The sequence below is a fragment of the Rhinolophus ferrumequinum genome, chromosome 2 (assembly GCF_004115265.2).
Source record: "Rhinolophus ferrumequinum isolate MPI-CBG mRhiFer1 chromosome 2, mRhiFer1_v1.p, whole genome shotgun sequence".
Lineage (NCBI taxonomy): Eukaryota > Metazoa > Chordata > Mammalia > Chiroptera > Rhinolophidae > Rhinolophus > Rhinolophus ferrumequinum.
In genome coordinates, this window is record NC_046285.1 from 95814794 (window position 1) to 95840988 (window position 26195).

The following is a 26195-nucleotide window of genomic DNA, read 5'->3' on the forward strand; positions in this document are numbered from 1 at the left end:
ATGTACACTGAAGTTTTGCTATAGTCAAGGGGGAGGTCTTGTTCTTAACACTTGTTGAGTTTATCTAAGACCTAGTCAGCCATACCACTTCCAAAACTCCTTTGAAATACTTAGAACTATAAAATTTCAGTGTTATCCAAGAACCTTATATAACCAACACATATAGTAGCACACATCCCATAAAATCAGGTAATTTAACTTTTTACAATGTTCTTTGCTTTTTCAAAACTCCTTACTGATCTTAATGAAAAATACGATCTGCTTTATGAAAACTGACTTGCTTAATTTCTATAGTCGAGGTATATTTTTCAGTTGTATCACAAGCATCTTTGTACTTTGCTACTACATTTCAAATGAGCCATTCAACAAGTCATTCATTGCTAATGAAACAAGTTACTTTGAATAGACTTAGGATTTTCAGAATTGTGGAAAAAACACTGAAAAATCTAGTCCAAGGGTCAACAGACTACCTGTAAAGGGCAAGGTAGTAAGTATTTTAGGCTTTAAGGGCCACTTGGTCTGTCACAGCTAGTCAACTCTGCCATTCCCTTGTGGAAGGCAGCCGCAGACAATATGCAAATATGTGAGCATGGCTGTGTTCCCATAAAACTTAGATAGGAAGGCAGGCAGCTGGCCACCTGATACATTGGAAACGGGCCCCATTACTTGAGTGACTTGCCTCAAGTCTCACAGCTAGTTTCATTAAGACAGGTCATTTAGATCCAGGAACAGTGGTCATCAGACAATGAGGCTTTGATAGTAACAACATGTTTATTATACCATCTAGCTGAGGATACAAACACAAAACACTTCTTAATTTAACAATAGGAAAACCCTAGGCAATTCCTCCAGTACTACTACAACTACAGCTTCACCTATAAAATGAAACCATTCAGTCATTTTGGTCATCATCCCAGTCTTTCTTCCCACTTGGAGGCTTGGGCCCACCAGCTGGTTTTGCCATGATGATCTGCAAAACAAAAACCACAGCTTATACTTCAGATTGAGGAAAAAGAACATTTTTCTATTAGTCTGATTCAAGATTAAGCCATCACTTCGATAGAAGCAATCTATTTTATAGTGCATGTAAGACACTACAGCATACAGTTAGCTTCCAGCAGTGAGTTTCCTGCTTTTGCGGACATTAAGGCAACAAAATCCACACATTAGTGAAGGGCATTCCTTCATTCTAAGACATGTACTTCAATGACCAATGAGCTGAATTTGCGTGCATCGCTGGCATAAATCAGTTTGGCACCTGATTTGCTAGTTTATATATGAGGTTCGTCTTGCCAACCATCTTTATCCCAATTTCCTTGAGGTTTAGGAACTTTAGGTCCACCTGCCAGTTTTGCCATTATAATCTAAAGTGGTTGATACATAAACGTATATATTAAATTCCATACTGAAAACTTCTAGTACCTGTATATGAGAACCACTCAAGTGGCAGGAAGTGTGTATTCATAAACAAAAATGCCAAGTACCTAGTCTCTGGTAACAAACACACCAGAGCCTCTAATTTATCTACAGTGCACTCACCCAGCATTTTCTAAGTATAACTAGCATTTTTAAAGGATTTATGTTTGGGAAAAAAAGGGGAAGGTAGCATCTTTGGGCTGAAATTAATTTGGGAGAAGCTAAATTAAATTAGTTAGCTTTCCTCAAAGTAGAACTCTCAAACTTTAATATACATTCTGAATCTCAACACTGGAAACAGTATTCCATGCTTCCCAAATATATGATTAAGAGATCTTTCTGTATTTTGGCTTGTGTCTAAAGCAACACAAACTGTAAGATGTCTTTACTACCACCACCAAAAGGTTCCACACCCCTTTTCAGAAACTTCTATAAGAAATCTAAACCTAAAGTTCTTGGAATACCATTTTACTAACTAACTGAAGGTTAAGTTCAGATCAAACTAAAGGCGTTAAGTATAATTTTAGAACCTAAGTGTAGCTTGATTTTTATACCTAGACTAGTTCTCAAACTTTGGTGGGTATCATACAACCATGGGCTTATTAAAAACATTGCTGTACCTCCTCCCAGGGTTTCTGATTCAGTGAGTCTGAGGTGTGCCCAAGAATTTGTATGTTTAATAAGTTCTTAGGTGATGTTGATGCTGTTGATTTTGGGACAGTAATTTGAGAACTATAGTGAAATAAACATTTGAATGAAGATTAATCCAGACCTCCTACATTATTCAATGCTCAAAACCTGATGTGCAAGTTCCTTCCCAGAATACATACTATACAAAATTAGGTACAACTGTCTTCTTAAAAAACAAGTTCATTACAGTAACACAAATTGGTTAATACAGTCAAATGGGCTCTTCGGATACCTATTTTACATACAGAGCACATAACAATGAGTATCTTCCTTTACGATAAAACAGGCTTCCAGCTTAAAATCAAAATATAGAAGTACCTTTGTTACCGAGGCACTTATGACAATTACTGTCTTGCTTGGATAATTGACATTCAAAAAGTTCCTCTGTTAAGAAACTTCCACTATCAGAATTTCTGCTTACCTCATGCTTCAATCTACTTAGCATCTCCTGTCCCTTTCTATTTTTGGTTTCCCTTTTTATTCTTAGCCACATGCTAACTTGAAGAACAAACATTTCCTTATGTTCCTATTATCTTTATTTAAAAACTCAAATATACATATATATATTCTTCCACTGAAAACTACCTAATATATTGATATAAAAATAGCCTATTAATAAATCCAGTACACAAACATCCAGTTCCATTTTTGGTCATCTTCAGGTAGGATAAAAGTTCCTTTTACTGAGATGAAATCTATTGCTGTAACTACCACCAACAGGTCCTTATCGTGCTTAGAGTAAGTCCAATTTCCACCTGTGAACTGCTTCTCCCAAGATTAATTTAGCATTAATGGATTTATACTGTGTCTCTAGCAATTACAAATTTCTATTAAGTACTTACAAATACTTCATTGCTTAACAGTTACTTCTAGAATTTTGTAGGAAAATCAATTTCATTTTTACAAGGTGTTTACTAGAAAACACCATGAGAAATTATAATTTTGTTTTATCTCTGAACCCAGAATAGTCTTTACCACTTTTCCTCTTTGCCACGAGGCGCAGAAATACTATGACTTTTAATACCTTTAAGATTTTTTATTAGGTTGGTGCAAAAGTAATTTGTGGTTTTTGCAATTAACCTTTTAAACCGCAATTACTTTTGCACCAACCTAATAGTAGTACCTCGAGGCATAATTTGTCATAGCAGAAAAAAATTTTAAATACCCAGGTCCTATCACCTCCACAGACAACTAAAGGCGTCACTTTCCTTAAAGCTGGCAGTGTGCAGTGCCTGCTTCAGGCCTTTATGGGTTCTTCCATAGCAATACTACACATTATACTTCCTCTCCAAATTATAAGGGGTTCTTAGGCTAAAACAAGGTCTGAAAACTATGACTCTAAATCAGATTTGTTTTACGTATTCCAGTTTAAAAGTGGCAAAGGTTTCTTTCACAGGAAAGGTCTTCATTTTTAAATGAGTTGAAATATATTCAATACAATTTAAAACTACAATAGGCAAGGAAATAATAAAAATGTTTTTTAGGGGCACTTTGGCATCTTTCAGATGAAGGTAAAGGAACACTCCTTTGAGTAAAATGACAACTGTGCTATGTTCTAGTTCCATGAAACTATACTATTGAACCATAAGAAAATTATTTTTAAAACCCAAAGTTTCACTTTCACTCACCTGGTCCACCCTAAGAACAGTGACGGCGGCGTTAGTGGCCAGTTTGATGGCCCAGGATTTCCCCAGGTAAGTATCTAGAATACCAGCCTCCAACATGTCCTTTACAGCAGGAACTTCAGCCTGTCAACACCAATTTTCATTCTTTCAGTTTACATTGTTTTATGGGAAAATGTTTATATTCAAACATAAAAATGCATGGCTCCTTAATACTAGAAAAATAGGCAAAACTACTACCCTACACATCATATAAAATAAAAGATTATTAAAACAGAAGGAAAACTAAAATCTCTATCAAACTATGTATTAAAAGCTAACTTACAAAAATCATGTGCTTACAATTCAAAACATTTTCTCACTGATTTTTCTTTTAAGCTCACTACCTCTATTTTTAGGTTGTACATTCACAAAATAAAACAATTCATGTTCGTAGTGTTTTTTTTCAAATACCTCAATATCTAATCCAACATTTTTATTTCCTTCTTGATGTACTGCATAAAGTTTAGAGATTACTTCATTGGCCTTCACCCCCGAATTTTCTGCCAGTGCCCGGGGAATAGCTTCAAATGCCTCAGCAAACTTCTTAATGGCATACTGTTCAAGTCCAGGACATGTCTAAGACAAAAATGAGTTTAGTATTACATTTTGTTCAAGCAACAATAAGAAAGCCAATTTATACTAAGAAAGCTATACCTCTCCATATGATGTGATCTGTTTGGCTAACTCAATTTCTGTTGCTCCACCGCCAGGCACAAGACGTTTATCCTATAATACGTAGTTCAAAAACAAAAAAAAGTCACTAGGAAGCCGTTTGCAGTTTTCTAATCTCAGATGCCAGTTCACCACCACCAGTTTCTGGTCAGGCCCTGTTACTCAAATTCTAATTACAAATTTTATACAAGTGTACTGAGTGATTTGGGCAAATTATCTTATTGTACATTGTGTCTGGTATATGAAAAGGGAGGACCAAAGTGAAGAATGGGGTCAGCATGTTACCTTATCTGCATTTCTATATAACACTAAAAATAGTGCTTAAGCAACTGAAGGTACATTATAATTAAAAACAACCATAAACTATCCCTTTAAAACAGTATTTTAAAAAATACTCTTGCTATGCTGTTTATTCCTTTGTATGATCATTTTAGAAAACTACTTTATCAGCAATGGACACATAAATCTAGTCTTAAGTAAAAAAGATGCTCTGCCATTCATTTTGAAGTTCTCAATGTTCAGGAATCTGTCAACTGTGATTTTGAGGCCTTGCAAATTACTCAATTAAGATTACTGCTAATACTGACCCTTGTGAGAACTTTGAAAGTATTAACACCATCATCAACTGCCCTTTCTATATCATCCATCAGATTGTCTGTAGAGCCTCGAAGCACTATGGTAGAAATGGCACCATCTTCCTTTTCTGTCAATTAATTAAACATACCTGGGGATTAGTAACAGAAAACGAACACCCATGCTTCTGTATAAATATATTGTACAATTACTACATACCGTGCTTGAAAACAACCACCTGCGTGTCTCCAACTTCTGAAAGGTAAACATTATCACAATGTCCCATTTCTTCCAGAACAGGAGGAGTCTGTAAGAAAGTGACTGTTGTAATAATAATTCAAATAGGTTCAATTATCTTCTAATGTCCAAAATGCATACCAATCTAGGAAGAGCTGTAGCACCAACTGTTTTACATAGTCTTCTGAGATCCCATTTTGAGTTTAGCCTTAAAAAAACACAAACCAGCAATAAAAAAACATTAAAAAACAGACCTTAAATAGAAGCTTTAGTTCCATCAGATAGAATAAAATGCAAAACTAAATAGGAAACGCTATACTGATCCCGAAGTCGTATTTTTTTGAACCCTACAGATTCAAGCTCGGATTAGGTCTGGATTGCACTGTGCAGTCCAGACACAGGCATTCATGATATTCTAGAATTGTGAGACTTCAAGTGTTTTAAGATGTCAAGTGTTTATAGTTCTAAAACACCAGGGAAGCCCTGATATGTAGAAAATTTTGCTTTGGGTAATCATCATGTTATAAGGAAGAGAACAGATTTACTCTGCACATAAGATCGGGTGCTAGGAGAGGTGGCAATCGTGGATGTCTAATGTACCTCATAAATGTGGTCATGAAGTAATGCTCCCGACCCCACACTGGTGCTGACAGCGTGCACCAGGCTTGTGCTTGGTCTCTGAAACTGTTCCTTTTATCTAGAATGCTTTCCCCTCTCCCTCTTCAAATAACATCTGTTGATTGACCCTTCAGCTCTCAGCTCAAATAGTTTTCTCAGAGACATTTTCTGCCTCTATTGATTAAGTTCGGTCCTTTTGCTATATCTGTTTTTTAACAGTCTTCATGGTGTGTTGAATTTGTTTCACTACCAAGAAGCCATTTACAATATAGGTTAATAGAATGAAGCAGCTCTCTCTTACCTCACCAACATGATGCTGTATTTGTTTGCATAATGAAGAGCCATGTCTGCCACTTTGCCACCTGTGACGATGACATTTGCACCGCTGTCAGCAATGGCTTTGACTTGTGCATCCATAAGATTTTCTTCTCCCTTACTAAAGTTCATCAGTTCTTCAGCAGTCTTTATCAGTACTGTTCCCTAGCGAAACAAGCAAGCACTCTCTTTAAAACTATCACTACTTAGAAGTTCAAAGTCACAGGACAGCATCTCATTGAAGAAATAACTTAAAAGATTTGGGAAAAAATATAAATATACCTGTACTATGAAGCAGAATATAAAATCTGTATGAAAATAAACTCAGCTTGCTCCTAGACGCCCCCCACTCCCAAAACTGATGCATTTTCTCTCTGATGAGCACTTTGATGGGAAAGATGAATAAATACCTTAATTTCAGGTATGTCAGGCAGGTGTCCTGGCATGTCTTTTGACAATGTCAACTAGTGTACCAAAACAACAATGCTGTGGTTATCAACTTTTTCTAAAATGTGGACTAAAGGACCAGTGCCCCTACACCCACATCTGTCAAATGTTTAAAACCATCAACTCAGATTTCAAGAATCCCAGGGTTGATATCAAAAATGACCTACAAACATGAACTTCAAACTTCGTAACATGCATTTTTAGAAAAAAACTTATCAATTACAAATTGTGTTAGTATATTTTTCCTACAGGATGCTACAGAATCTCAACATTATTTTAAAAAAAAATTCATGATGTGCACAAAAGTATTTGTGTTCTCTTCAGTGAGATTATACTTGGTGAATGTGTAAGTTCTATTAGAAGTCAAGAGCTGTATATTACAATATAAACAATACTGTCACTATGTAGATTCTAATATTTAGTATTTGAATTATATATACAAAGAATATAAACCTGATTTTAAATAACAGATATGATCCTGTAGTTTTCAATAACTATGTACTATTCACTGGATTAAGAGCAAACTCGCCTCAAAACTATCATAAAACTATGAATGGGAAACCTCACATTTTTACCTTTAATTTTAAAGTTTTGAAGTCTACATACCTTAGTTTCTGTTATCATGCCGTCAAAAGGGCAAGAGTACACTGCTATTTTTGCATCTTTGACAGATGTTACATCACCTTCAGTTTCCTTCTTAAAAACCATGCCATGCAATACTGAAGAGGAATGGATACCAGAGCCCTAAGGAGTTGAATGCCAAAACCATCAGTGAGCTCATGAAAACAACATTAGGGCTAAGTTGTTGATTCTGCAATGTACTAAAAATATCCTTTTCTAAATTAAGTAATACATACACCAAAGCAGTGAGTGACTCCTGGGCATGAGTGGCTTGGTGGACATAAAGCACACCAGTCAGCTCAGGGCAGGAATTACTGTGGGAATGAGGTACTATTGCAGGGCAGAGGAGAGGAGAGGCCCTTCAGTATACTGGGAAGAACTAGACAGAGAACAATTGCTCTAAACCACTCATTCACCAAGTACTTGCTGCTGATGTACCACGAACAGCTGTCAGTATGGGGGACAGAATAGGGAACAAAAGCGAATTTCTGATCTCTTAAGTTTACAATTTTATAGGGAAGGCTCAGAAAAAAACAGCATATGTACATTTATATCTAAACACACACACACACACACACACACACACACACACACACACACACACACACACAGAGCAAATGTACTTATGCAAGCTAAACCAAACCACAGCAACAACCATAAGCCAATGTGCAAAACAAAACCATTGTAATTACAGGTTTTACTGTATCAAGCATGTAAATTTTTATCAAAAATGTACTTCAATATTAACATTAAAGCAAATTTTACAGTAGAGCAAAACAACTTGCATCCCATTCAAAACTGCCTTCTAAGCTTATTACTGTAATTCAGCATATTTGGAGAATGCAAAAAATTAATAGTTTATTCATTATTCCCAACCTTCAAGCTGTCATGGAAAAATGGTAACTACAAGCAGATAATGTCAATACCCTCTTAAGTTTCAGAGACAGTAGTATTACAACCTAGCAAAATCAAAATGTTATATAAACGATGCTTCAAAAGGTAGGAAATCCTAAGTGTCTACAACCTGGCATAAAATTTAGGTTTACATTAACACAATTTTTTTCCCACAACTGACCATTAGTGTTATCTAGATAACACTAATGCATCTTCTACACTTACCAGAATCTTACAAACTCTGATGTTATCAACATTGAAATGGCCGGAATCAGGAAAAATAGATACTGTTAAGAAAATAAGACATATCAAAAGATATAATAGGACAACAGAGAAAATATCTTAATCACACTAAGCCAGTTTTTTTCGTTTGATCTTTACATTTACTAACATTTACTCACCACATGCTTGAGCAATAAGCTTGGCCAGAAAGACTTCATTACCATATTGTTTACTCATTACAGAGGTAAGAAGTAGAGATGACACTTCATCAACATCGCGAAGATTTTTTGCAGAACAACATACCAAACCAGGGAGAATCTCAAGGGCTTTTCTGCAGGCTATTTCATAACCTTCTATGACCTTACATGTGAAGAGCAAAAACATTTCTTAAAAGGACATTGATTACTTTGATTACTTAAAAAGACAAATGATTACTTTGGTAACCCAATGAATATGAATATTTATTTTCAACATAAAACAACAAAGCCTACTTCCAGAATAACAGTCACAGCAGAGCCTACTAATTAAGAGTGTAGGCTCTGGTGACCAGCCGACTTTGAATCTTTCCTGCCACTAACTAGCTGTAAGATCCTGAGCAAGAGATTTCTAACTTAAGCCTCACTTTCCTCATCTAAAATAAAACGGGACTAATTTTAATAGGCCTCACTCGCAAGGTTCTTATAAGGACAGAATGAAATACCGCATATAAAGTTATGTACCACAATGCCAACAGAGAGGAAACTGCTCAATGTTAGCTGTTATGATAAATGATTGTTATTTCAGTTTGAAGCAGTGGGGGATTGTGTGCATATGAAGACTTGCCTCTGAAACTGACAGGCCAATTCTCAGAAGCTCTTCAGCTAATTCCAGAAGAGCTCCAGCAAACACCAGAACAAAGTTTGTGCCATCTCCAACCTCTTGCTCTTGCATGTGAGATGCCATCACGATCATTTTCGCAGCAGGATGCTGTACCTGGTAGAGGGGTTTGAATTTAAATAGCAAGTGAAAGCAAACTATACAATTCATTTCCATTTCTTCTTATATTAACAAACTCCAATCTGCCTGTGGGCCAGGTAACTCCATTCAATCACATTGCTCGATGCTCCTTAGTGTGGTCCTAAGAAGACAATCCAAGTCCCTCTAGGCCCATCAGCACAAACGCATCACTGTAAATGAAAACACTTCAAAGTGCACCTTCTTTTGTTCATCGCCACACACAGGTTCAGAACATTATTTACTAAATCAAAAAAACAAACAAAAAAAAACAACTAAATGATTCCAAGCACTAAAACCTACTAGGCATTTTTTTAAAAAGGCACCAGGAGAGCCAAAATAGTCAATTTAACTTGGTCATGAATCTCAATTTCTATATACAGAGGGTGCCACAAAAATGTATACACATTTTAAGAAAGGAAAAAACTAATTTTTCAGTTATTTAAAACTAATTATTTATTTTAAGTATTAATTGTAATAATATATACCAATAACAAAAGATGAACACAAGTCACGTTTGACTTCTGCAGTTACAAGAGGTGCTCAAAGAGGTTACCATCCGTGTAATTTTAATAGTCTTTTTCTTCCTTAAAATGTGTATACATTTTTTTGGCAACTTCTGTATATTCTTATTTTTAGGGATATCAATTGTGGTTTAAAAAAAGAGAAATGAAATGTTTCTTACAAAAAAGTGTATCAAAATTTTAAGTGGGTTTTCCTTAGGATTTAGATACCTTTTTTTTAGAAACAAGCAAGGAGTAACAACTGGCATCAGTGAGAAAACTAAAATGTCGGTACTATAGTTTTATTATGAAGACAGTTTTCCCATAATACTTGGAAAAAACTCCTGAGAACATCAGTGTACAACATGACATTCACAATGACATGTCCCTCCATAAATATCTTGTGGAATTTGTTTTGTTCAATATATTAAGACTATACTGTTATCCAAGAAGAGAAATGTTAACATATCTACAGTTTAAATGGATTAAGTTCTGGTGCTTTAAGAGTGAAATTCAGGAAAATTCCCTGAGGTTGAACATATCCGTCAACTAGAAAGCAGCAAATGAGGAATGACTCTCTATGTGTTCAGGTGCGAGATCTTCCTCATAACTCGGCTAGCAGTATCTATTCTATAGACTCTATTTATACATCACAACTGTTTTATTTTCACAAAACCAAACAAATGTTTTGATTTTTTTTTAAACCATTGTTTTAAGTACCTGCTATTTCTGTACTATGGAACAACACACTTCAGTGTCACACACTATAGAATAAGACAGCACATTCAGTTGGGTATGATTTTTAATTAGCAAATATACTTTTATCACACTAAATCCCTCCATAAATAACTTACTGTAGACTTTCTTCAGTGGCTAAACCTAAGAGAACTCTATAATTAGAAAAATATGTATAATAAGTTTTCAAGTTGGAAAAAGTCCCTTATTATCCAATCTGAAATGAGGTTTCTTCTATGATAAAAAATACTTAATTTTTGATGTCATCAAAACATTTCTTGGTTTTTTAAAAGAAATAACTTACTTCTAGCTCTCTTAAAATAGTTGCTGCATCATTTGTCACAAACAACTTCTCCAGGTGGTTGATAACCATCTTGTTCATTCCTCAAAAATAATAATTAGAAAAACAAATCCATTATTACTCAAATCCTTCTCCAAATACCCAGGAAAATCTAGTCAAGAAATACAAATTTGTATCCACTTCTTAAAATAACGTTGGAAGAACTCAACACACATTATCTATTAAGATTATCTCACTAATCCATGGCTCTCCCTGATTGCCTGCCCCTGTTATTTCTTTCCTTTCTAATCTCCTGTTTACCCTGTTTCCCCGAAAATAAGACAGAGCCAGACAATCAGCTCTAATGCGTCTTTTGGAGCAAAAATTGTATACAAGACCCGGTTTTACATTATATTATTTAAGACCGGGTTTTACCTTATAGTAAAATAAGACCAGGTCTCATATTAATTTTTGTTCCAAAAGATGCATTAGAGCTGACTGTCCGGCTAGGTGTTATTTTTGGGGAAACACGGTACTAGGGAGGATGTCAAAGTTGTCTTTTTTGTTCATTAAATACAAATTATATTAACATGTACAAAGAGCAAAATAATTTACTTAAAAGTATAGTTTTTGCTTTCTCCCTAAATCTGTATCAATTATATTTAGTAGATGGTAAGAGGCAAAAGAGAATTTTCTCCCTTAAATCATGTCACTTTATACAAAAGAACTGTTCAGCATTGAACATTAGGCACTGTCTCGATGGTGAAAGAACCATAAAGTAACATTTGGATTCCTATTTTTCTAAAGATATCTGAATTGCTGATTAAAAACTGGAAGCACTGTACTGGTGTCATTGAACTACGAAATAACTTTCAAAGCCATACTACGTGATCGCCAAAATTCAATTTATATATAATGCTCTCACAGTAAGTTTGAAAGAGCTAGTACATGAAATTCTACTACTGTAACTTTTAAAAGATTAATTTAGAAATTACCATTTGGTCCATATGCTGTACGAGTCGTCTGGGCAAGCTCCTTGCAAGCCTGTATGTTCCTGTACACAGCCTCTTCTAATCCTGAAAAATGCTGTAAAAGAACTTCTTATTAGACGCGACAGTGAAACACAGTAATTTTCTTCATCTGTAAAACGGGGGTAATAATGGTACCTATTCACAGGACTGTTGAGATAATCAAGTAAGATTTGTGTATGTAAAGCATGGTGCTTGGTATTCATAAATGATCCATAAATTTGCTCACTAGTTTAATGAACAAAGCATGACATTTTTAGGGGCCACCAGTACCTATCTACACATTCAAACATAAAGCCTGTAAATTTTTTTTTTTAATGTAGTGGAAAAGTGCTAAGATTAATCAGAGAAAGCATGTGATTTATTTCAGGTAAAAATACCTTTTATCAGTACTTTCTGACTACAAGTTGCAATGTGGTATGAATACTTTTCTAATTGTGTTAGAGCCTGAGTATCATAACGCTAACAGTTCTATGTTCACAGGGAATTCCCATTTAACGTACCTGCCCCCAAATGTTTAGGGACTAAAGTATACAGACTTGAATGGCAACACAATTCCAATGTGTACATACTGAAAAAAATTGATGAATCGCTCACAGCACTAAAATTCTCAAGTTTTATATTGGACTTCTTTTAGACGTGATTTATTTGTGACCTCAGATAGGTTTCATGAGCCTACTGTTCTCCGGACCCTTTTTCTAGAGCTGCTTTGCCTAACATAGTAGCATTAGCCACATGGTTATTTCAATTTTATGTAATTAAAATTAAAAATTCAGTTTCTCAATTGCACTAGCTACAGTTCAAGCGCCCAGTGGCTATATGTGGCTAGTGGACACCATACTGGGCAATGCTGACATACGTTTCCATCATCAGAGAAAGTTCTGTCAGACAATACTGTTCTAGAGCATAAAGTGTGGCTTTTATTACACTCACAAAACTAACTGTGATCCAAACAAGGTTAATAATCACTTCTTTAGAAGGGGTGGACTCTTAGAATAGCATTCAGTCTGATCCCCTGCCCTACACTCTTGCTTCTTCCCCACCTCACCTCCATTCTCGGAGAAACAACCATCTGATTAGAAATCAGATCCCATCAAACCCTTCAATGCTTTTCCCACTAACTCTTAGGATAAATCGTAAATCCTTCCTCAGGGCTACAAGGCCCGACACAACACGTTCTGGCTCTTAGCTACATCTCCTCTAAAATCACCTCTTACTTTCCTTGCCTTCCCTTGGTAAGCTTCCGCCATCACCTTTCTTACTGTTTTAACAGCTCAAACTCATTCCATCCTCAAGGTATTTGTACTTACTGGGCCCTCGGCCTGGAACCCTTTCCCTTTTAATCTTGGCAGGTTCCTTGCGCCACTCAGCACTGACCTAAGAGTTCTTTCATGAACATCTTATTTAATTGCTCTAAGTCTCCGGACTCATGTTGCTCTGGTGGCAGACTTTGCTACTTCCTGTCGTTTTCTACTAGAGTGCTGTTTATATTCTCATCGTTATGTGAAATTATCCTTTTTGCTTGATCAGTCATTATTTCTGTCTCAGAATAAAGCCTACGAAATTTTCAGCCTGACTTTTTAAATAAAGTAAGCAGTAGTTGATGTAGTTTGCAGCAAAGCGGTTTCATCAACATTTACATTAAACCTTAATATTTATTTATACTCACGGTATGCCAAAGTGCATCCCGCCCACAAGAAACTAGTTCCCAAAAACTGTTACCTAAAATTGAACCATGCTGACCTATACTTCCTTAATTAAACACAGGAAATTTGGAGGACAAAAAAGGACCACTATTGGAACAGCCCAAGAGACAAATTTATCAGCAATGCATTAAAATATTTTTTTTTTAATCATGCTCTTTAAATTACATTCAAGGTCTGGCCATAAAACAAAGCAGTTTTATTTAGGCCAGGATGTCACTTACCCTGTGGATTACACAGGTCAGTCTGATAGTTACAACTTAAAGGTACCATCTTTTGGTCCAATCCCCTCAATTTAAAGGTGAGGAAAGCAAGACCTCCAGGGCTAAGTTTTACATCAAGGTAACTAACCTAAGTCTGGCCCAGGACCCATTTGGATTGTCTATCTGTCCTACTATAACGCACTACTTTTACGAAGTAAATGAGGAGCCCGGTTTCTCAGAAGGCTCTTCTTGAAAAGAAGCCGCCAAGAACTGGCCTTTGTTCCTCTCCTCTCCTCTCGAAGGATGGAGTGTAATCCGCCCCGTCTTACGGATGGAGGAGAAATGCACGTTTTAGGCTTGCCCAGCTAGTTAACGGAGGAAGCGAATCCTGCGGCCTCATCCCTAACCCGCCGCCTCCGACCTCTCAACGCTCCCTAGGATCGGGCAAGGGCAGAAATGATCGCGGGCGTCTGTGTCCGAGACCTCCAGACAACACCTCCCTTTCTGGAATCTTCTCTTCCTTAGACCGCTGTCAGGGTGGAGGGTCACACCCGGCCCTTTAGGAGGCCTTTTTCCTTCATTGCGGCCGCCGCAGCGCTACGCCGACTCTTCCACCTTACTCCCCCTTTCTCCATTCCTCACCTTCGCTCCATCCTTGAGCATCTGGGCAAAGCCCGGGGCCTTGGGGACATGAAGCGCCATGACTAGTAAGCAGGTAGCCCTTCACACGCCGGATCGCGAGATCCCAGAAGCAGCGAGGGGCACGCACAGCCTCCTGGGAACGCAGCGTGCCGTGACCCCACGCTCCTCCTCTCTCTCCTGCTAGACCTGCCCCTTTCCCGGCTGCCTCGCGAGATACAGCAGTTCCCGCAGCCAGAACTGAGTTGACGATCCTCGATCAGGTCGATCGATCGAACCGATCGTAGAGCGCGCTTTCAGTCTTCGAGTCTACGCATGCGCAGGCGGCCCAGGTTGTTGAGGCTCGCTCCCGACTGTCCCCACTGTCGAGACTCCGGGGTTGGGACGTTATACTTTTGACATTTCTGACCTGGAAGCCTCGCCTCCCTCCTAATATTAATTTTCAGGTACTCCTCCAGACCCACCCATAACATCAGGGCAGGTGTTTCCTTTTATCCCGAAGCAGAGCATCTGCCCTCATCCGCAAAAATCTATCGTTGGGCGTCTGCTCTGTCTTGGTCATACTAGTAAGAAGTGCTGGGGACGTGAGAGTAATAATTAGTCTGTGAGGATAACTACACAGCTCCTATGTGCCAGGCTCTGTGTTGTTTTCCATGCAGTATCATAGCTAATGGCCAGTCTTAACGAGTTAACTATCATTTTCTCCATTTGGTAGAAGCGGAAACAAGTTTACAAATGATAATTTGTCCAACATCACAGAGTTAGTAATGTCAAAGCTAGAATGCCTACCCAGATCAGACTGACTACAGAATGCACATTTTTAACCACTGTCTATCTTCCTTTTTTTCTGCTTTTGCCTTGAAATACAAATCCCTTTACTCTTCCAGAATCTTAAAACTTGATCGGTGTGTCTTCCCACATCAACACATGGCTGATTTCAAAAAGACTGAATGGTAATGGAGTATTTTACAGAATTATATCACAATGTGAAAGTTATCCCTTCTTGTGGAAAATACAGAAAACATGAAGCAGAACGTTTTGGCTCGGCTTTTGTTCTTTGACTTGAACAGTACAAATTACTATTTTCTTTCGGGACAGATTTTGTGTGCTTTGGGGAATAATCACATGTGTCATGGCTATCATCAGTTATAACTTTTTCCACTTTTTTCTCAAAAAATACATAATTATTAAAATAAAAAAGTGCTTTTTTGCCACCTCAAATGGTATGTGAACCACCTATTGGGAAGCATTCAAAGAAATCAGCGGTTCTCAAAGTGGTTTGGGGACCTCTGAAGTGTGCTAAGACCTCTCAGGGTCCTCCAGGACCAAACTATTTTCATAATAATGCTGGGACATTTGTTCTCATTGTTTCAGTGGAAAATTTGCCAGAGGTTACAGAAGGTGTGTGATTAAAACAGTTTGAATGTAAAAGGCATGAGAAACCAGTTATCTTCTGTTAAACCAAATAAGAGACTTGCAAAAATGTAAAACAATGCCACTCTTCTCTTTTTTTTTGAAAGATAGTTATTTTTAATAAAATATGTTATCATGTGATGAGTTTATTACTGTTATTTTTTAAAATTAATATTAAAAATATCAGTTTTGGTTTATAAAACAATATTGGTAATTATAACCCTCATTAATAAAAGCTATTGAGAATATCAATAATTTTGAAGAGTAAAGGAGTCTTAAGACTGAGAAATGATAGAACCACTGCAATAGGTCAGTCTTGAACAATGATAGAACAACTGAAGATTTTCTCATGATTAGCTAAGAAATAAAACTTATTTACCTGACTTAGAGTATTATTTATAACCCAAAATAAAACTGAAAGGGGTTAAAAATTACACCTGATGAAATTTAATTAATAAAAACTGACTAAGGAATCGAATTTTGATAAAGACCGTGGAAATTTAAACTTGAGGATGAAACAATTGGTGAATCAAATTTCCATGGAAAGTTTATAATAAAAAATTGATCTTACAATTAATTTTAAATAAAAAGGAAATGGAAAGAATTGAAATCAATTAAAATCTGTATGGTAATTTATCAAGAAATTGAATTGATTTAATTGCCAAGAAGAATGATTTTTAGATGAAAATTCATTAATTTTGTATTGCTTGGGTTAAGCTGTCTTCATAGTTATAGAATCAGAGGGTGAAATTTCCACTGGATCCAAATAATAGGCCAAATAATCTTTGCCCAGAAAATAAATACAAATGCTTAACGTGGCTTCGAGGCCTAGGTTTGGTCCCTGCTTATCTCCCAAGTGTCTTCTCCTTGGCCTTCCAGTCTGTCTTCTGCTCACAATAGCCTGAATATTCATCCTGTCTGTTTCACCTCTTCCACATCAGGGCCTTTGCCTCTGCTTTCTCTCTACCTAGAATGCGCTCCCACTCCCTTTCGGCTGAGTTAGTTCTACTTCAGTAAAAAGACCCTTTTGTTAGAAAGCCTTCGATGATTCCTAAGACATTCGCTGTTAGTCATTGTCATAACTTCTCCTTTATAGCACTGATCACAGTGGTAATGACAAAATTATAATCTCAGCTGCTAGGCATGGCATGGAGGAGAGTCTTAAATAATTGTACAATGAACAAATGGATGATCAAATGGGTGTCCAGAAGAGGGCACCAAAGAATTGGGAGGTGTGGTCTCTATTCGTTTCATCCAGATGTACATGCTCTAAAACTAGAGAATATTACAAAGTAATCAAAAGGGTTTGCCCGGGAGTTTGCAAAAGACCAAGGAGACTAGTTTTCTGCTATTTTGATTCAAAAGCCCAGGACTCATGTTAGGTGCCAACTGAAAACATGGCCTTTAGCTGTTTCCTGGAGTGAGGGTGCCTGCCCCTCAGCTCCCTATATTCAGGAGGAACTCCGCTCTTGCCCTGGGTGGGGATGTCTAAGCCATCAGGACTCTGATAACCAGTCACTATTCGTTTCCAGTGATTTTGTTTCTATTTTTCCTCTTTTTTTTTTTGCCACTGTACTTCAGAATTTTTTTATTAATTTATTGGGGTGACAATTGTCAGTAAAATTACATAGATTTCAGGTGTGCAATTCTGTATCACATCATCTGTAAATTACATTGTGTGTTCACCACCCAGAGTCAGTTCTCCCTCGATCACCATATATCTGATCCCCCCACCTTCATCTCCCACCCCCCAACCCCCTTACCCTCTGGTAACCACTAAATTACGTTCAGAATTTTTTGTAATGTTTTAGCCTTGTCTATGTGTTTTACATTTTTTGGTATTTAATTTTGCGAACTCCCATTAAATCTTTAATCTTCTGGCTTTTCTTCCCTTCCCTCCCCTCAATTTGTATTATTGATTTCATATTACTATATCATCTATTTTCACTATTTTTCCATCAAATTTGATTCTTTTTATTGGGTTTTGGATTTTATGACTCATTTTGTGTCAGCTTCTTATTTTACTTCAATTTCTTTTTTGTGTGAAAAATCTCAATTTTTCTTTATAAATATAATTTTTTAAAAAATTGTAATCAAGTTTCTTGGGGCTTAAGAGAACTCCTGTTTCCCTCTCTGAGTTTGGAAACAATTACATGGGAATCAGGCAACTGGGATTCAGAATATCACACGTTGGAGGACATGGCTTAGTGTAAAGCCCAAACATGCTTGTGATTGCTGCTTTGCACTCAATTGGAGTAGAAAAAAAGAAAAGAGGTCATTAGACTTTAAATGGGGTGACTCTGTTAATCTGGAAATAAATAGCCCAAATGAGAGGCAACTAACATTTATTTGGGATCAAAAATAATTGCAGGGAGGGGAGCACAGATTCAGGTAGAAACCCAAATAGTGTCCCAATACAGGGTGAAGGCAGAAGGTTTTTATGAGAAAAGGAAGGGGACAATTACATGAATAGAAAAAGAAATTTCTATTGGTGGTAACAAGCCGAGTTCCTCTTTAGCTATACATGGCTGGTTACCAGTCTATCATCAGAAAGAGACTCCGTGATCAGTCATTGTGATCAAGTGTTTGTTTTCCTGTTGGCTTTATAAGTAGTTGTTTGTAAGACAATGTTGGTTTGGCTCAGTTCAAAGGTTATTTTGCCCAGTTCAAATATTCCCAAGTTTCAAGAAACAAGACGTGCAATATACACTGAGTGCATATAGGCAGATGCAGTATTTGCTGATGTCACTCGTGCCATGACCAGTATGTCTAGTCTCGATTTTCGGTTGTTTAGCTGGAGGTTTCTCCCCTTCCATTAAGAAGATTCCTCTCCTAACATGGGGTAGTTGTGGCCTTAACATAATGTTCTTACACTGCCTTACTTTAAAAACTTCAAGCAAACTGACATGTATCCATTCTGACTATATTAATCATTTGACTGCAGGAGGCCTTAAATCTAAGGTGTTTGGTCCCTCTTTTTTAGAGGCTGAGAAGTCTAAAATCAAGGTGCCAACAAGGTCAGTTTCATTATGAGGCCTTTTATCTTGGCTTGGGGGCAGCCACCATCCTGCGTGTGCAAGATCTCTGATGTAGCACGATGAAATTTCATGCCGTCCTGCTCCATCCTGCCTGGGATGTGAACCATCCCTGTGTCCAGGGTCTCCACACTGTAGACGCTCCCCACCCATTAGTCACTTAGTCTCAGTGATCAGATCTGTTGTCACAGTAGCACGGTGTTCGTGTTCAAGTAACCCTTATGGTAGCCTAATGCTACATCACAATGCCCATGTCATTTACTTCGTCTTATCACATAGGTATTGTATCATCTCACATCACAAGAAGGATGAGTACAGTATAATAAGATACTTTGAGTTAGGGGCCACATTTCCATAACTTATTACAGTATATTTTAGAATTGTTCTATTTTATTATTATTGTTAATCTCTTACAGTGCCTAATTTATAAATTAAACTTTATCATATGTATGTATGTATGTATGTATGTATGTATAGGCACATACAGTATATATAAGGTTCAGTACTAGCCGTAGTTTCAGACATCCACTTGGGGTCTTATCCACTGTGGACAAGGGCAGGGGGTGGGGGCTGCTGTATAGCATTTGCATGTTAACACCAGCAAAGATCTGGGTTTGGAAGAACAGTCTCCTGATCAATTAAGTAATTATTTCAAGATGAATAAAACAGGGATGTTTTGACTACCCCCTTTCTTTTTATTTGTTTCTTAATATTCAGTATTACTTTTGGATGAGCTAATTCAATCCCTCCCTACTCCCGCTGAGAACAAAAATAGTAAGTTTTATTTACTAATATTATCAAGCTCTAGGAATGACTTACCGGCTCTTGGTTCTATTTTCTAATATTACATAAAGAAATGGCTTAAATTTAGGCAGTGGAGCCGTTAGCAAATGCTGTATCAGCATTCACAAACCACTCCAAAATTCAGTGGCTTTAAACGACAGCCACTTATTAGTATTTCTCACAAGCCTAGGGCTGGTTGGACACTTTGGCTGATCTGGCCAACCTTTGCTTTATTAGGCAGGAATTGCTTAAGTATCTGCAGTCAGCTGGTGGGTAGGCTGGACGCCTCACATAGTCTCATCCTCCAGCAGGCTACTTGGGCTGGTCCTCATGGAAGTGGAGGATTCCAAGAGAGCAAGCAGAAATGTTCAAGGACTTTGTCAAATTTGCTACTATCCTATTGGCCAAAGCAGGTCACATGGCCAAGCCCAGAGTCAGTGTGGTATGTATCAGAGGGCTGTATCAAAAACTGTACAGAAAAAAGGAAGCATGAAAAGGAAGGACAACAGTGCAGTCAATCCACCATAGCCACTCAAACCCCAATCTCCTTTGGCAAGAGTTGTCCAATATTCATTTGCTTTGTATTCAACAGTTTCACTCAGCAAGTTACCTTAGGAAAATATTGGGACCAATTGACCTTGTAGGATCCATTAGAAAACAGTATTAAATTAAATTAAATTAAATTAAAATTTTCTTTTGGTGTTTTGCTGAGGTTTGTTTGTTTTTGTTGAGCTAGAGTGAGTGACTGGTAATATCTATATTGAAAAGATTCAGGCTAAAAATTAATGTGGTCATTTTTTCTATTGTAGATCTTTGGTATCTTCTCCATTTATATTTGGAAATGAATTCAGAAATTTTTGGAAGGCACAATGTTGGTCCTTTTTAAAAGGTATTTAGGTGTTTACCCTGGTCAATTTTCTCTGCCTTAACTCTACTACACAGAATATCTGCACCCCGTATTCTAGTTTGAGAATATAACTTTTAACCATCTTTTATCCAATCTTAATCAAAAGCCTAACTGAAAAAGTGTGTGTTTGAGGGAAATGCCCTGTATGCCATAGAGTTCACTCTCATTTGGGTAAGTGGATCAAGCCAGACCATCGGTGTTGTAGTTCTTCGGAAAACAGAGTTTGACCAATTGTATTTTGGTATCATGCCATTATCTTATAACAGGATAGTGAAAGAAACAGCCAGATATGATGGACTGTTATCTCTAGGCCTGTTTTTGTGGATCTCAAGCATTTCACTGCATGGTATCTTTTTTATAGGACCTGTGGGGAACCCTTACCCCGTCATTCAACCATTTAAAAAAAAAATGTTATGACCTCTATAATCTTACAACCTTTTTGTTTCTCTCTTAAACTTCTAGAAACTTTGAGCCAAATGTGTAGTCCAGCTCTACCAAATATATAGGACTATAGTGTGACATTTCTATATATTACTCACTGTTTGGTTTTATTATTTTCTTGTTTCTTATTTTTCCTGGACTATCTCAAAAAAAAAATCCTTATTGGTTTTATTTGTTTTTATAAGCCACATCAAATCCTTTGGAATGAGGTGGGATATAAATACGTTTTTTTTTAAATGCTAGTTTATAAATTTACAGATGGTTTGGGGATGATTAAAGCAGTTAGAAGCCCCCTTTTCATACATTTAGGAAGAGGAATTGGCAATATTTTCTAGAAACACCATCACTGTAAGTAGCACAACAAGCTGTAGGCTGTCTTACATCACTGTACATTGATTCCATTAAAAACAATGAGGAGAATAAAGGATCATTGCAGATGTTTTCTTCCTTAAGTTAGACATACTAATTGATTTGTGTAAGATGGTGCCTGATTTCTTTTAGGTACTCAGCCCATGAGCCAGTACTTATTTTTGTGGTTGGATTAGTAAAGATGCTTGGTGGTTCAAGGGCTTATCAGCCATCGTCATTCTCACTGGTCCTATTCTTAATTTTCAGCTATTTTTATTACAATGATTTCCACCAGGATTTTCATTAGGGTCAGTCATTAGTCTCAGGGGAATAAAATTAAGGAAGGATCTATTTATGTAGTGGTTGGCTAGAGCAATTACATTTTTTCATTGCTATTTGATTTAGCTGTTTTCTGTTTCTTAATAGATGCTCAGTCTTCTGACTATGCCCATTGCACCACTGAGGTGAAAGTTGCATCACATCAGGAATCCTGGAGAAGAAAAAGGGTAATGGCTGTGAAAAATCCCCCTGAAAGATCTTTTTACCCCCTTACAGGGATTTTTGACAACTTAGGAAAACATTGCCTAACAACAACTTTCCGAGATGAATAAAAAAATTTATTTAGAAATAGGAGATACAAGGGAATATGTTTAGAAAAATGTAATAATACACAGTCACTTATCTCAAGATGACTCTCAAACTGCCAAAGAAATTACAAAGGTAAAAAAGAAGTTAGCAAGGAAAATGCCTGTCTTCAAGTCCATGCACTTTCTTCTCATTTGAGATAGGGAAAGACTATTAGGCCCTTCCCTGGGGCCTTGAGCACTGAAAATTGTAAAATAATGCCCATAATTCCCATAAGCTTTATAGTCTGATTTCTCAGACAGAGCAAATGAGAACAGGTGTGGAAATGCACAAGGCAACAGTCAGCCCTACGGATATTAGCAAGAAGTGGCAGATAATAGTCAGACAGACAATGGCCTGACACGCTGCAGGGAGACTTGACGAACTGGAGAAGCGCAATTGGGGCTATTCAGTGAAGCCATGGCCCGTATCAGTGCATTACACTCAAAGTGATCGGTGGCTATGAATAAACCAAACGATGAATCTTGTTTCAGCGGTCATTGAACATGTCAACTACATTTAAATTCTATCAACAGTGATTTAATTTTTAAAAACATCTGTTGGTTCTTGACGGGGGTGGTGCTTCACTTGTCTGGAAAATTCATGTATAGAGAAAATCTCAATCCTCCATTATAATATATGACTGAAATGCTACTATATTTAATATTCATCGAATGCTAATGACATGGTAATTGTGTTGTTTGAAGCAACGTTGTGATGGCTTTGATGCAGAATCATAACTCTTTATCACTCTCTGTGAAAGAACACAGGTAGCTAAATTACTTGCATGCAAAGTGACCAGGCAGTTCAGATCATTGCCACTTCAGTGGTGATGTGGGATGTGGAGACAGGTCTTAATGTATGCTAGCCCTGCTCCGAACCCTTTCTACAAGACTGTTAACTGTAGTCCTGTTTTCATTGAAAATACTGTAGAAAAAAATGTAGAAAAGCAGGAGAGAGAGATGCCCTCTGGACTCCCTTCGCTAACTCTTGCTGTTGGCAACCTTTGGGCAATCTGCAGGAGGTCAGTCGCCTGTTCGTTAAGGTGCTGATTGAAACTCTGGGACACCAGTTCTTTCCCTTAATACAAAACCAATTTTGAGCCAAGTCATTTCAACCCTTTTGAAAACTGACTCTAAAATAGCATGTGATATCCTGAGGAAAAAATAAACCATGATTTAGTAAACTAAATGATCCGCGGAGTAAGGATTGCTTTATATGGCGTTCTCAGAGAAAGAGAAGGGACAGATGATTGCACCCACGTGAGCTCTAACTTGAGATGGACTTTTTAGTGTTCCTGGGCCAGTAAGTGTTGGCTGCCCACCAGCTCTGGGAAGTGGGTGGAAGGGTTCTCACCGAGCCTGGGAAAGAGAGAGTCACCCAGTGGTGCTCTAGGGGAAATTAAGGAATGTTTATGTCATTTCATCGTGACCACAGCATTTTTAGGATTGTTCCTTCAGATTCATTTCATCATAGGCAGGTTGCCTTGTTGCGCCAGATGTCAAAAATCAAGAATGGTGACTAGTGCTATCTTAAGATTTGACCTCCATTTCATCGATGATAATGACGATGAGAAAACTAATACATGTCCCAGTCCTGAGACTCTGGCTTTATGGGGATTGGCAGTTAATGCCCATCTTCATCTTGGGCTCTGGCCTCACTTTATTAACATCGTAATAACTTGACCCTGAATTTCACAAGAATAAACACATTGGACCTCACTTACGGCATTATACAAGTATGTTAAAGTTTATGGAATAACAATAATTCTGATGACATAACTCCTTGGTGAGTATTCCCTGTGCCATGTGTTCCTTTGCGCTGAGCCCTTCCCATGCGTGCTCTCATTTCATCTTCACAGCCATCCTGGTGCAAACCCTCTAATGCCTTCCCCCTGAACTTGAAATAACAAACACACTCTATACCAAGGCCTCTAACACCCAGCAGGATCTAACGCCCTGTACCTCATGTCCTGGCTTTTTTTCCACCCACTCTGCCTTGTTTTGTTCTTGAAACATGCCAAGCTCATTTCCTCCTTAGAGCTTTCTATCAGCAGTTCCCGCAGACCTTAACATGGATGACTTCTCCTTGTTATTCAGGCCCCAGATTAAATCTCACTTCCCAGAGAGTGTCTCCTTGACAACTCTGTCTAAAGAAACATCAATACTTCATTCACATCACTGTTTTATTTTCTTCATAACACCTAGTAATAGACCCTGAACATTTTCATGTTAATTAATTTTTAAAAATCTCTCTCTCCACCAATAGGAATGTAATCTTCCTGAGAATTTGGACCAAACATGTTCTTATGACTGTGTTCCCAGCTCTTAAAACAGTATTTGGCACATGTTAGGTCTTCAATCAACTCCAATTTTTGTATCAGGAAGCTGAAGCACAGAGAGGTTAAGACATCTGTCTTAGCTCCTAAAGGATTATGCAGGATTTATCCAGGCTTCATTCCAAAGCCCATTGTCTTAACCACCATGTTATAAGACACTGATTAAGGGGTTTCTTTACATCAAAGCTGGACTCTTAGAGGTTACAGTGAAAACTTAGTTACCCAAGAGGGGAATTCTGGTTTAGTTTTAATCTCCTAAGTTATTTGAGTACGTAAGAGCTTCTCTATTGTACTATTATGTGTTAAATAGTGCCCATATTTCTCAAAAGTGCTGAATTTCCAGACAGTGCACTTAGGATAGAGCAGAGTTCTGAAAAATATTTCACTTATATTCTAATAACTCTGGTAAAAAATAGATGCTTTTTCAGCAGTTTAACTATGAGATGTGAAACTTAAACATAGGCACACAATTTAGGCTGTTCTACACATTCTTGGTTATGAAGTTTAAATATAAGCATAAGTAACAACAACTAATAAATCCTATCACTTTGTGTTGTGCTCTCCTGCAAGTGTTTATTTTAAAACACATAAACTGTATTTGACAAAAAAGTACACAAGTTTGCAGGCTAGTGTTATACTTTCATCATGTTTTGAATTATGTGTAAGGAATACATATAACTTCTGGGTTTTTTCAAGCTCCTTCTCAGAAGCTCTCCTTAAGTTATTTCACACCCTGCAAAGTTTAATTTAACCATGCTAGTTTTGATAGGTTAAAAAGAATTAAATTGGTTTAAAAATAAACTGCTGCAAATAAAAGTGCAAATAGGAAGGATATTCTATAATATCAATGCTACATTTTTTGAGGCTACCAAAGCCGAATTATTACCATTACAGGAAGTCTTAGCCTGGACGGATTTATGAAATGAGTTTTGGTGACACAGGCAAAAGTGTGTATGTGTGTGTGTGTGTGTGTGGGGGGGTGTGCACGCGTGCGCAATAGGACAGGGACAGTCCACCTTTTGTGGTCCTGCTTTCTCTCATCTCATGATGATGAGAAGTTTCATTTGTTTCCTTTATTTTCCAGTTTGGAAATCTTGGGGTGTGACTGTCCTAGTGAGTTAGCTTCCCTTATTCCAGCAACAAAAAAGCCAATAAGAGGCTGGTGCTAGGGAATCTAACACGGCTCTCCCATAAAAAAAAAAAAAGGACACGGGTCTTTTCCCATAAAAATACTGTTATATTTATTATTGTTTGGTAGAGTAGAAATAATGGTGTAATTAGTGGTCTGTCTTATTACAGATTAATGTGTATCTGTACATTTGCAAACTTGTCCAGGAAAAAATGAGATAGACTGCCAGTTTGAAACAACCAGCATATCAACTGTCTTTGGGAAGATAAATCTTTCCCAAGTTGAAGGCTGCTTACCATTATGTACTTGACTCTATAAGTTTAGAGTTGGTGAGTGTTTGTGGTTTTATTGTTTCCTGAGACACAAAAATGATGTGTCTCAGCTATTCAAAGAGTGCAAGAAAGAAAAAGATGAGGAAGGAAGAAAAGATGGAAAGAAGGAAAAAAGGGAGGGAGGGAGGGGGAAAAGAAAACCAGAAAGGAGGAAGGCAGGAGGGACAGAGGGCAAGAGGGAAGAAAAGAAGAAACGGTTGTCATGACCTAATAATAGTTTTTATAATACATTATCAAACCGGATTCATTGACTTTAGTTCCATCATTACTGAATCCATGGTGAAAGCTGTAAATGCAGTAATGTGAAATGTAACTCATGTATGTGTTCATTCTACATTATTTTTACAGTCTCCTTCACTGTAACTATTTTTCTTTTAAAATTTTACTAAGTA

The 26195-nt window shown here is 37.3% G+C and overlaps 1 protein-coding gene and 1 long non-coding RNA gene across 4 annotated transcripts in view; one reads left to right on the top strand and one right to left on the bottom strand.

Annotated features, from left to right (window-relative positions):
• Positions 1-752: 752 nt before the first annotated feature.
• CCT8 (chaperonin containing TCP1 subunit 8) lies at positions 753-14618 on the bottom strand. Its single transcript, XM_033122853.1, has 15 exons — positions 14457-14618; positions 11876-11966; positions 10905-10984; positions 9192-9341; positions 8549-8729; positions 8373-8434; positions 7239-7376; positions 6172-6350; positions 5394-5460; positions 5235-5322; positions 5030-5145; positions 4425-4496; positions 4182-4346; positions 3735-3854; positions 753-970 (listed from the first exon to the last, which is right to left on the bottom strand). Exons 1-15 carry the CDS (start codon positions 14514-14516, stop codon positions 893-895), a joined length of 1647 nt encoding a protein of 548 aa, XP_032978744.1. The 5' UTR covers positions 14517-14618; the 3' UTR covers positions 753-892.
• Positions 14619-14765: 147 nt separating this feature from the next.
• The window catches only part of LOC117037197 (uncharacterized), a 35714-nt gene continuing 24284 nt past the window's right edge, over positions 14766-26195 (top strand). For 2 of the 3 annotated variants that reach the window (XR_004425474.1, XR_004425476.1), the window contains exons 1-2: positions 14776-14899; positions 21807-21886. This is a non-coding gene — a long non-coding RNA (uncharacterized LOC117037197). Of the gene's footprint in view, positions 14900-21806; positions 21887-26195 lie in introns of all 3 variants that reach the window. The other variant, XR_004425475.1, reaches the window with a different exon arrangement.